We start from the raw sequence: 13,105 nt of genomic DNA on the forward strand, positions 1-13,105 counted from the left end.
CCCATTACACTCACTTTTAGCAGGATTTCAAAGTTGAGCCTTTGCTGGAGAACAAGGAAACAAGAAGTTTTTCTCTGTATCCCCAGGATATTCTTTGGTCTTGTGCTAGTCTCATTTTGGCTTCTTATAGTCCTATTTTATTTCCTTCTCATTCTTACTTTGCCTTGCACTGGCTGAATCCAAAGCCAGCCACAAAATCTCATGTAGGAAGAAGTCCTTATGATTCAAAACCAACCATGTCAAAATTCATTATCTTTACTTTCCTGGTCATCTTTGAATACCTCTCCTTCATTCCTCCAGAAGCTTTAATTAATATATATAAAAGGCATGGGTCAAAAGGGGAGTCAAACAGCTTGTTCCCATAACCAGAACCATTTGGTTCCCCAGGTATCAGGAAAGTAGAAAGTGGTTTTAAAAATGATTTTCCATTCCATGTGAGCTTTTTAAAGGAGCTACATTTGTCTTGTCCTTACTGCTTGAAATATGGCAAGAAAGCAATATTCTTATATAAATATTGGTATATGAGAAGAAAAAATCCTGTTCCTCCTACCCTCCTATGTTCTGCAGCTGGGTTCTTATAAAATGAGACTAACAAAAGACAGATTAAAAGAGAAAACAGTTGGGGCGCCTGGGTGGCTTGGTCGGTTAAGCGTCCGACTTCGGCTCAGGTCATGATCTCACAGTCCGTGAGTTCGAGCCCCGCGTCGGGCTCTGTGCTGACCGCTCAGAGCCTGGAGCCTGTTTCAGATTCTGTGTCTCCCTCTCTCTCTGCCCCTCCCCTGTTCATTCTCTGTCTCTCTCTGTCTCAAAAATAAATAAACGTTAAAAAAAATTAAAAAAAAAGAAGAGAAAACAGTTTATTAACATATGCAGTGCACATGATGCAGGATAAACCTCAGTGAAGAATAACTCAAAAAGGTGGTTAAATCTTGGGCTCACATAGTATCTTAAAAATACAATAAATTTATGAAGAGACCAGACAAAGGAAAAGGAATTTAGGTTTTCAAGGGTAGCAAACTGCAGGAAGGTAAATACATGTGGAAAACTAATGGAGTAGGCTTCATTATTGCATTTGTTGATTCTCGTCTACCTCCACATCAAAATAATCCCAATGGCATATTTTGGAATGGAGTATTCTGGTCTCCTACTCTAGTATTAGAGAAGAGATTTGTGATGAATAAAATATAAGTTCAGTAGTATCTTCAGTGTTCATCAATATCTCCCCTTCTTGGACTTATGGTAAGATTTTATTTTCTTGCTCCCTGGAAATTAGCCATGGCCACATGACTTGCTGTGGCCAATGACATGAGAGGAGCATTTAAGTTTTGGTGTACAATTGTCCTTTCTCTCTTTCCTCTGTTCCTGCACACACTGAAAATCCACATTGATATGACAGTGTCTTAGGATGGTAGAGCCTTCATCACCCTGGGATCCTACTTACCTCTGATGGACATACACAGTTTGCTGTTCTGAATACTAAGATTTGAGGCTTGTTTATTTTTGCAGCATAAACAAGTTTCCTTGACTAATGTAAAAAAATGGTCTGCTGTGAAAATCCAGGATTCTAAGACTTGGGGGTAGAATTCATTTTATCAGTTTTCTCTCCTCTTTTCATATATCCTCATAACATTCTATCTATGTATTTTAGGTCATTTGAGATTTGTTTTATCACAAGTAGGAGGCTGGAAAGAACTGGAAGAAGAAGGAACCAAATCAACAAACAATATTAGGCTTCACTTTTACTTGCTTGCTTTACTTACATTTCCAGCCTCAGTTATCTGGTGTGACCCTGCACATGTCAACTGCTTTTACTTTATGTAATGGAACCACCATGATTCACAGAGCCTATACATCTATCATCCTCCCGTTTCCACATGTTGGCAAACAGGATGCTGATTTTAGGTCTTATTCATGATCTCTAATTAGGATATCAACTCTTCATCTGAAGGCTGCCACAACCTGTGATAGAATAACAAGGGCACTTCACCTCCCTTGTACTTATTACAAAACCCGGGAGCACTGGCAAGTACTCAAGAGTGTTAAGACCTTGAGAAACCAGGAAAGACTAACAAACTGTCACAGACCAGAAGAGACTAGGGAGTTGTGACAATGCAATGCAATATGGTACCCTAAATTCAATCCTGGAACAGAGAGAAAACATTAATAAAAAAACTAGTGAAATCTAAATAAAGTCTGGAATTTAGTCAGTACTAATGTGTCAGTATCGGTTTCTGAGTTTTGGCAAATGCACTATGGTATAATAAGATATTAATAATGGGGATAGCTGGATGAGTGTTATGTAAGAGCTCTGCACTATCTTCACAAGCTTCCTATAAATCTAAATTATTCAAAAACAGAATTTTTATTTTTTAAAAATGGACATCTGAAAGCTAGATTTACCATTGGTACATATCTATCCTTGCCCCACACCTTCAAAAACAATCCACAACTATATTCCTATTTCTCAAAATAACTATTTTCTCTATGTGTATAAAAAGGGAAATATTCATTAACTTCCTCTAAGGGGAATATTCTTGCTTATCAGAGAACTGTCCACATGCAAAAAGAACATTTTTCAAAATTAAAATGTTCCCGATCTCCCTTCTTTCCTATATGCTTATATCACTTAGGTGCTGTTGCAAAGTTAGTTTTTTTTTTAATTTTCTTTTAATGTTTTATTTATTTATGAGACAGGGAGAGACAGAGCATGAACAGGGGAGGGTCAGAGAGATGGAGACACAGAATCTGAACCAGGGTCCAGGCTCTGAGTTGTCAGCACAGAGCCCGAAGCGGGGCTCGAACTCACGGACTGCAAGATCATGACCTGAGCCCAAAGTCAGCCGCTTAACTGACTGAGCCACCCAGGTGCCCCCAAAGTTAGTGTTTTGAAAAGTGTATTGTAATAGAAGAAAGGCAGGGCTGATCGGAGATCAAAGGAAGGATAGTCTAGAAGGGAAGTCTGGTGGAAACTGGAGCCAGTTACATAAGACATGGTACAAGTAAAAGGTAATAAGAGAAGAAGCCACAGATAGGAGACAGAAAAAGGTACGTTGAGGGGAAGGGTGAGTTGATAGGAGCCATGATGCGCATAATTTGAACTGTAAATTGGGTAACTGGGACCAATTTTTGGTTTCTGAATGGGCCAAAAGAGGTTAGATGACACAGAGAGATAAAGGCCTACGTGTCTATATTGTCTATAAAACTCCTAAGTACCACGGGAATACCCTAGGGGGCAACAAGGCAGGCCATGGCAAAAGAGAGGTCTGGAAGACATTATCTGCCTCTTGGTCACCTCCAATTACTACGTGTGACGGTATTTATTGTATATGCCTAAATTCATATGTTGAAGCCTAACCCCCAGTACCTCAGAAAGCGACTGTATTTGTAGACAGGGCCTTAAGGAGCTATTAGTTAACAGGAGGCCATTAGGGTAGGCCTTAATCCAATCCAACTGGTGTACTTATAAGAAAAGGAAATTAGGACAAACAAGAGGGATGACCATATGAAGAGGCACCAAGAAGAATGCCATTTAAGCCCCAAGGAGAGAGGTGTCAGGACATCAACCCTACGGGCACCTTGATCTTGGACTTTTAGCCTACAAAACTATAAGAAAAAAAAATTTTGTCATTTAAGCCACCCAGTTTGTAGCTATGACAGCCCTAGCAAAGTGGTACATGACATGATGCCTTCTCTATGTTCCCAGTACCCAATCCCCACTTTTCCTCTCTGGTCTAAATTTTTTTAACATAAGATGCAATCAAACTAACGGATATTACATCTGCAAGGTAGTTTATGAATATCAGGCACATAGTCTTGAGATGGGCCCTTGTAAAAATGCGGTATTTCATCATTTCCCTTTATATCCTTGGAATTTACTGAAAATACTGTGAAAATATATTTTTTTATTTTTGTGTGTGTTTATATGCAACCACTGCTCCTCACACAAAAACTATTGATACAAGAATTTACTACCACTCTAAAACAGTGGATGTTGGCCTTTTGGGAGGTCTTATCTCCCTTTGAAAATGTGATAGGCCATCTTGCCAAATTTGCACACACATATGTGTACATCAACATCTACACACCCACCCACACAAATTCAGGGAGGTCACGAATCCCTTGTTCACCCACATGCGCTCATGGTCCAGGAGGCCCTTTGCACTCAAATTAACAGTTCTTATCCAAAGAAGCTAAAAATAACTACACAATCCATAAAAGGGCACAGGTCAACCTACCTGCCAGGCTGAATTTGCAGAGTAGGAGGAGTGTCCACAGTGCATGGGCCCACATCATCCCCAAGTCAATGCAGGCAGGCTGAGGAGAGAACTGAAAACGTCATCAGTCAAAAGTTAGTTTCCTATCTCTTAAACAACTCCATTTCCAATGACAGATTCTGGGGGGTTTCAGGCAGAATCTTTTTTTCATCTTACTATATTTTTGGCCATCATCATATAGATCCTTTCATAGTTACTGCATCAACCCCAGTCAACATTTAATTTGTCCATAATTCATTCTACACTGTAATGTGAAAAGTACACCAGCTACGAAAAATATACTCCAGAAGTAAGTACTCTCGGTTGTATAGATCTGAGACCATCATCTGGTGTCTGCCTCAGGCCCTAAACACAGCAGCCAAATAGAACAACTCACAATTTCCCCAAATTGTCATGGTATTTTACATCCCCACGCTTTGTTCATGTGGTTCCTTCTGCCTACAATGTCCTTTTAGCCTCATTTTTGGCAAACTAATCCCACCTTCCAGACTCATCTCAAGGCTAACCTTCCCTGAACACCTCCCTGAAGCCTCAGATGGAGTTGGCTAGCCATTTCCTCCCTGGACACCAACTCTTCTCCATGCCACTTATACCTTAGCGTGTGTCACACAGATTGGTGTTTAACAGTTTACCTGTTGGCTTCTCTACATAGTGCTTTTGAATAGTGAAGCTTCTCTTATTTCTCTTTGAAGCCTAACTACTTAAGTACCTACTTAAGGTAGGCATGGTAGGCATACAATACTGGTAATGGAATGGATTAGGACAAAAAGGCTGCTTCCTTCTTATCTCATCCCACGTGAGATGGTGGAATAATCTAAGGGTCAAGCAAATGTAAAAGCAAGAACTCATTTCAGGAAGAGATAAAGGATGCCACATTTTCATTTGACAGATTATAAGAAAAAAAAAAAGGAGTTCTCAACAAATCATTTGAGAAAAGTTCACAAGCATCATTTCTGGAGAAAACCACAAGGAATAAGATTTTCTCTTACGCGAATCAATTGAAATATCTTACTAATTGAAAATTTCTATGGCAATAAAGCAGAAAGAATTTGGGTCTATAATAAAAATACCATCAGGAAACAATGTTTGCTGGTTCCACAATAGCAAATAGTAAACACGTGTTACTCAACAGCAGTAGCTATTCTCTCAGGAAATAAATGTTTTGATTTAATGAGCACAAAACAAAGAGAAATTTTACAATTTTTAAATAAAGAATAAATGTGTTCTTTAAAATTAAATGTAATACTAATGGCATTTTTAGTGCCTAATTATTCAGAACATTGTCTTAATTTTCTCCATTTCTTAGCTAGAAGTCACACCTTTATATTAGATCTAAAAGCATTCTGGAAATGGAGGGAGGCCCAACCATGAAAACTGTATTAAAGCTCAAATTCTCAGTAATTGAGTAAATGAATAATTATAGATATTAAAGCTAAAATTGTTTTCTAACATGGGGTTTTATGTTTTTAAAATCTCATCAATGTTAACTGTTGAATATTTTAAAAACAATGGGAATGTTTTTAATGGGAATGAGAACACGCATCTATTATTTGTGAATTTAAAAAGACCCTTTCTGAAAAAACTCAACAGTACTAAATCATGCTCAGAGACAAAGATAGAAAAACTGCAGTAGTTGAAGAGAGGAGCATTCTAGAAGTTGACACTGCCTGCGTTCTAGCTCTGACTCTCCCTTGAATCAGCTGGTGGCCTCTGGCATTGTGTTGTTCATTCAGCAATGTCCCAGACACACATCAGATGCTTGGAATAAAAGATCATCCTGCCCCCAATTTCACTCTAGTTCAGTGGCTTTTTTTTCAACGTTTTTTTTTTTTTTTTTTTTTTTTTTTTTGGGACAGAGAGGGACAGAGCATGAACGGGGGAGGGGCAGAGAGAGAGGGAGACACAGAATCGGAAACAGGCTCCAGGCTCTGAGCCATCAGCCCAGAGCCTGACGCGGGGCTCAAACTCACAGACCGCGAGATCGTGACCTGGCTGAAGTCGGACGCTTAACCGACTGCGCCACCCAGGTGCCCCCAGTGGCTTTTTTTAAATGTTTATTTATTTCTGAGAGAGACAGAGACAAAGAACATGAGTGGAGGGGCAGAGAGAGAGACAAAGACACAGAAGCCAAAGCAGGTTCCAGGATTTGAGCTGTCAGCACAGAGCCGGATGTGGGGCTCGAACTTGTGAAATGCAAAATCAAGATCTGAGCCGAAGTTGGATGCTTAACCGACTGAGCCACCCAGGTGTCCCTAGTTCAGTGATTTTTTTTTTTTTTTTTTTTTAACAAGGAAAGGGAGTCAGAGGGTGGAGAGGATGCCACAGTCCAGAGTGAGCTACTGTTACTGATGGCTCCAAATCATATCCCTCCAAATGGGTCTGAGAAGAAAAAAAGAATTGAGAACCATAGATCTACTTGCAGAGACAGAATCATGGATAGTAATAGCAAATACCACATGGTAAGTGCTGTAATTCTAATAGTGCAACGAGAGCAGAGCATCTAAAGAGAGAAATGAGCCAATGACTCATTTGACTCTAATGACTGCAGAAAGCCAACAATTGGTGCAATATGGTGAGTGCCCCTCATTCTACCATTTGCCTATCCTCCAGTGCCTTTTCCACATTCTCTCCAATACCAGAGGCCCACCACAAAGAGATTACTTGTGGGTAGTAGATATGAACAAATGTGAGGTGCCTCCCAGGGACTTAGAAATAAGTTCAGTTGGGAGTTCAAATAGCAAAATCTGTGTATAAAGCCATCGTAGTTATCTGTGAGAGTAAACCAGTGGGTAAATATGCAGTTGAAGAGCTTGAGTACACTCTAAACTCCAGCCAAGAAAAATCTGGGTGTAACCTCAGGTGGACCTGGAAAACCATCATTGTCATTTAGTTGCAGGAAACTACTTGACTAATTTTGTCTTAAATGGAAGGAGACTTTGAGAACAAAAAGGAGAGCTCACCTCAGACCTTAAAACATTGACGGTTAAAAAAGGTAGAAGTTGGTAGAGTACTATCTCCTGGAGGAAATGATGAAACTTCTTGGTACTGCAGTGGTATACTTCAAAAAAGGCAACTGCTAGACCTAACCACAATCTTGATGAAAGAAAACTCAAAACTACAAATCTCCACCATTGCTGTGATTCTGTGAATACTTCTCTGATGAATGATTTAGAGGAGGAGAGCCTGAACAAGGGATATGAGTCATTACAATGACTATCCTCTCCTTCTTTGGGCACACAGTACAGGTGTCACCTGTCTAAACTCTTCTTATCAAAGGAGTCATATCCTTAGTGCCTCTTTTGACCAATTAGAATTCTTGGTTTAAAATCTGGGATGTAGCACCTGGGTGGCTCAGTTAAGCGTCCAGCTTCGGCTCAGGTCATGATCTCATGGTTCATGGATTCAAGCCCTGCACTGGGCTCTGTGCTGACAGCTCAGAACCTGGAGCTTGCTTCAGATTCTGTGTCTCCCTCTCTCTCTGCCCTTCCCCCACTCGTGCTCTCTCTCAAAATTAAACATTTAAAAAAAATTTTTTTTTAATGTTAAAATCTGGGAAAACCCTGAAGGAATTTCATGGCTATTCTTCCTTTGTTAGGGAAACAACTTTTACACAAGATGACATTATTGGTGCATCCTGCACCAATGATGGCACTGCAAAGATATGAAGACCACATAATGTTCAAATACCTTTAAATCTCTAGGCAGTACTACAGGGACAGATATCACTGTCAATAGTGTGATACTGCTTCCTAAAAACCCAGAGCACTTTGTGGTGTCCAACAGATCAAACACAGTGGTCCTCATGAACATGCAGGTAACAAAAGCTTTAGTTCCAATAACAGAGAAGGTGGTGACTTTGTTAGCTGTGCTATCTCCCCATGGCGAATGGATCTACTATGTAGGGGAGGACTTTGTGCTCTGCTGTTTTAGCACATTCCCTGGCAAATTGGAGAGAACGTTGACAGTTCAGAAGGGTGTGATCGGTATCACATATCACCTTCATCAGAACCGGTAGGTAGGCGGTAAAGATAGATTCCTAAGGCTCTGGAAACTTTTCTTTTAAAACTTACTTGAAAGCATGTGCTTACATGAAGACATGCATAAATTATTTTTTTTTTAGGCTACCTTTTCGAAGCTATTGTCTGAATTTAGGCACAAGAATAATTTCATGAAAATCTGTATTAAAAAAAAAAAACCCACATCAGTCCCTTGAAGTCTTAAATGAGGTAAATTAGCCTTCCTAAATCTAAGCAATTCCAGGTGTACCAACACTCTGGGCCACAGAAAATTCAGAAAGATTATGCCTTGCTCTGGAGGAAAGCAAATCATTTCCTGTACTCCCTGGTCATCAGCCCTAACTTCTAAAATGCAGCAGCTTTGAACAACTGTCTTCAATAAAAGGTCACTTCCTAGGAATATACATCTCATTATGGGACCTCAGATGAATACAGCATTTTTTTTTTAAATTTTTTTTTTCAACGTTTATTTACCTTTGGGACAGAGAGAGACAGAGCATGAACGGGCGAGGGGCAGAGAGAGAGGGAGACACAGAATCGGAAACAGGCTCCAGGCTCTGAGCCATCAGCCCAGAGCCCGACGCGGGGCTCGAACTCACGGACCGCAAGATCGTGACCTGGCTGAAGTCGGACGCTCAACCGACTGCGCCACCCAGGCGCCCCAGATGAATACAGCATTTAATGGAGACCCAGAATTCTCAAACAACGCTATGAATATTCCATGTTGGACTAAAGGACTCTGAGAATATATAGTGATGCCACTTAAGTAACCTGTGGTGTCTTATCCTTAAAGGTATAAACACAGTAATAGCTACTTTTAGGACTGGAAACAAATCCAAGGAATTATTACTGGCTACGTACACTGACTGGGGACAAGAAGCAAAAAACAAAGGAGGAGATACTTCCTCTGCCAGTTTCTGCTAAAAATGCTAACATGTTAAATTATCTCTGCCTTACTGCATCTTATCTCATATGACCAAAGCAAAAGAAATAGTGTGGGGGGGGGGGGTTACTGTCTAGCATTCCATTATACACACATACACACAGACACACACACACACACACTCACACACACACAAAGGTGTCCTTTGGCAACTCAAAAGTTCCCACTCAAGGGTGCATCCTAGATGCAAACTTTCATCTGAATACACTTGTACAAAAATGTATGTGTTTTCCCAGCGCTGGTCCTACTTTCATTCATTCATTTATTCATACATTCACTTAATGTATGTTGATATCCATTCTGTCAGAAACCATGCATAGCATGGAATTGGGTTTTTAAAGGATGGAAAAAGAAGGAATAAATTCTAGGGACAGCACTCTGGCTGCAGGTTTAATTAAGAACTCGTGAACTCTACTGATGGGAGAGAGGAAGCAAGCAGCAAGCTGCCCAGCCTCATTCAGTCCCACCAAATTCCTTAACTATGTATAATAATGGTTGTTAACTAGACTTATTGTGGTGATCATTTCACAATATATACAAATATACATCATTATTTTGTACACCTAAAACTAATGTTATGTGCCATTGTATCTAAATGTAAAAAGAAAAAGCTGTCAAAATACCACATTCAGTTTCAAAATCTATAAATCCACTCAAGGTGCCTTCATACAAAGAACATTTTGAGATGCTAGCAGCAAAATTGGCAAAAACATAATTGTGATGTGATAGTGAGAGTCTCCAATGTGCTAATTATATTACACAAATTATATCTTGGTCTACTAAAAATCCCTATGGAGAAGATATTATTATCTCCGCTTTATAGATATGGAAGTTGTGGCTCAGTGATATTATGTAACCAGTCCAAAAATCATTTAGTTTATAAGTGGCATCGCTGAGATTCAAACCCATGACTGTCTTATTCCAAAGCTTAGACTCTTTCTACCAAAAACAGTAGCTATTAGTGATTTACTGTCCCTCAACCCTGCTGCCACAAAACACCAATACACAAAAGAATCTTCCTTTGAACCTTTCTTCCTAGGTTTAATTTTCTCTAGCCTAGAGTTTCAGAAAGATAAATCCATTATATTCACATACTTTCACCAGCCCCTGACCTCTGGCCCCCATGATTTCCACCCCTGCTGCAGCATTTTAAAACATTAACTGCCAAAAGGGGCACCTGGATGACTCAGTCAGTTAAGTGTCCCACTCTTGGTTTCAGCTCAGGTCATGATCTCACAGTTTGTCAGTTCGAGCCCCACATAGGGCTCTGCAGTGAAAGCATAGAGCCTGCTTGGGATCTCTCTCTCCCTCTCTGCCCTTCCCCAGCTTGCTTTCTCTCTCTCAAAAAATAAACAAACATTAAAACATTAGCTGCCAAAAGATGAGATTCCCTGTAATTACCAAAGAGCAGTCTAACTAAGGAGTAATTTATGTGCTGGGTTCTGACCCATAATTTCACTGAAGAAAGCAGAAAAAGACCCTCACATAATAGAAAAAGAGGCCCAATTTGCAAGGATTGGAGTTATTAGACTCTGAATGTGGCACTCACCTCTCTGTGGTATCCAGAAGATGTCCTGCCGGTTCAAAGGATCCCCATCAAAAGTGCTCTGTCCCCTACAGACCATGTAAGGACAGGGAGTGGAATTTGGAATTTATCTACATAGAGATGTTTGACTATTTCCTCTCTGGTTGTCTGGGAGCTTTCTCTTTGCTTTTAAGCAAAGCCCAAGCCAGTGTGGCACTTAACCCATTTATGCTGGGAAGTGAAGTACATTATTGTAACTGGAAAAAAATGTGCTTCTGTGAGAGTACTCAACTTTACAGGAAAAATACCATCTGAAAGTGTCATAAACAATTAAAAGGAATGACTAAATTTTAAATTTTCTCTTCAGGAAGTGATTAAAAATGTGGTAATGGGTGAAATGCTGAGAATATCTTTAGCTAGAAAAGAGAAATAGAAATATGCATCATGTGATCATCTTTAAATGAAAGAGATGAAAGGAAGAAAATAATAGTAGCTAACTCAGAAAAGAGGTTTATAATTTTAATTTATATCTAAAAGAAAACATGTTAAACTGAGAGTCAGGAGCCCAAACTAAACCACTTATTTACCTAAGCTGCTTATTTAGCAGGTTATTATGATAGTTATATGTGGAGATCTTACCACTTGTCAGGCACAGTACTAAGAACTTTATTTATCTCCTTTGATCTTCACAACAATCTTAAAATTATCGATAGTATGTTTATTTCCATTTTACAGGTGAGGAAACTGAGGCCAAAACAATTGAGAAACTTGTCCAAACTTAGTGGTGGGGCAAAGAATTGAGCTAAGGTAGCCTGACCCTCAGTTTCCTACAAATCAAAAGTTTAAATTAGATTATTTTTGGGATTCATGTGAGCACTATAATTTTACCTTAGTTTGCAACTGACAAAACTGTAAAGGAAGTAAACAGATTAAGGAAGAGATTATGATGCAAAGGGAAAGAAAACTTATTTTTAAAACAAAGTCTGCCTTCCAGCCTGTTTTATTTTAAACCCATTCCCCATCATCTTCAGGCAATGTTTCCCTAAGTCAAAGAATTTATCAGAAATAAGGAGACAAAGAGGTAGTCTCTTACCTACATATGATATTAAAAACTCCATTTATTGTTTACCATCACTAAACTTATGCATAAAAATAGCACTTCTTTGGGGGCACCTGGGGGGCTCTGTTGGTTGAGGGTCTGACTTCAGCTCAGGTCATGATCTCACAGCTTGTGGGTTCGAGCCCCATGTCAGGCTTTGCACTGACAGCTCAGAGCCTGGAGCCTGCTTCAGATTCCATGTCTTCCTCTCTCTCTGCCCCTCACCCCTGCTTGTGTTCTCTCTAAAAAATAAACATTAAAAAAATAGCACTTCTTTAATTTGTTCAACAAGTACTTAGTAAACACCCAGTATATGTGTAACACCTGACTGAAAGTGCTGGGTATGACATAAAATCCTGGGTAAGAATTTTTTGATTAATTCACCTGTATTCTCTCAGCAAACTCCACAAAAATTATGGGAAAGGTATACAAACACAACACAAAATAAACGGAAGCAGAGAAAATAACACATGAAATAAAGGATGGCAGCAAGTTTGGGGAAAATGAGAAGTGAATCAAGTGGTAACTGAATTGGTAAAAATAAGAAAAGCTGGAACCTAAAAATGCCTCAGAGAGGTGCCAAGACGAAGAATTGGGTGGTGGAATCACACAATGGCTCAGGAATTTGAGACACCAGGTGGATACAATCTATCTTCATTATTCATGGATTCCATGTTTGCAAATCCACCCTCTAAAATTTAATTTGTACTCCCGAAATCAATACTCTAGATGTTTTCACAGTCATTTGCAAACATGTGTATTGGCAAAAACAGAGTCACCTGATGTTCACGTTCCCAGCTGTGGTGAAACAAGATGACACTTTAATCTCATACTATATACAAATATCCTTTTCATCATCTATTTAGAGCCATGTTTTCTGCATTTTTGTTGGTGGTTTTGCTGTTTAAAATGGCCCTCAAGAACAGGTCTAAGGTGCTGGCTAGTGTTCCCAAGTGGAAGAAGTGATGTGCCTTACAGAGAAAATATGTATATTAGCTAAGTTTCATTTAGGCATGGATTACACAACTATATATATTAAATAAGGTGACTTTAAGCCAAAACACACATAAAACAAGGTTATATATTGATCAACTAATGAAATAATTGTAACCAGAGGCTTGCAGGAACTCAATCTTGTTATTTGCCTAGAGAGAATGGTGTCTTATTCAATAATTTAGTGTTCTCAGCAACTTTATAGGTCATAAACACCACAGGGGTGCCTGGGTGGCTCAGTTGGTTAAGCATCTG

The 13,105-nt window shown here is 39.4% G+C and overlaps 1 protein-coding gene across 1 annotated transcript in view; it reads right to left on the reverse strand.

Moving 5' to 3' along the window:
* The window catches only part of IL31RA (interleukin 31 receptor A), an 80,261-nt gene that overhangs the window by 50,562 nt on the left and 16,594 nt on the right, over positions 1-13,105 (reverse strand). Inside the window, exons 2-3 of the mRNA XM_040493343.1 lie at positions 10,783-10,807; positions 4,236-4,326 (exon numbers count right to left, since the gene is read on the reverse strand). Coding sequence (XP_040349277.1) covers positions 4,236-4,326; positions 10,783-10,807 — 116 coding nt within the window. The remainder of the gene's footprint in view (positions 1-4,235; positions 4,327-10,782; positions 10,808-13,105) is intronic.

This window comes from Herpailurus yagouaroundi, unplaced genomic scaffold, assembly GCF_014898765.1.
Source record: "Herpailurus yagouaroundi ecotype Mexico unplaced genomic scaffold, PumYag 29, whole genome shotgun sequence".
In the NCBI taxonomy this organism is placed as follows: Eukaryota; Metazoa; Chordata; class Mammalia; order Carnivora; family Felidae; genus Herpailurus; species Herpailurus yagouaroundi.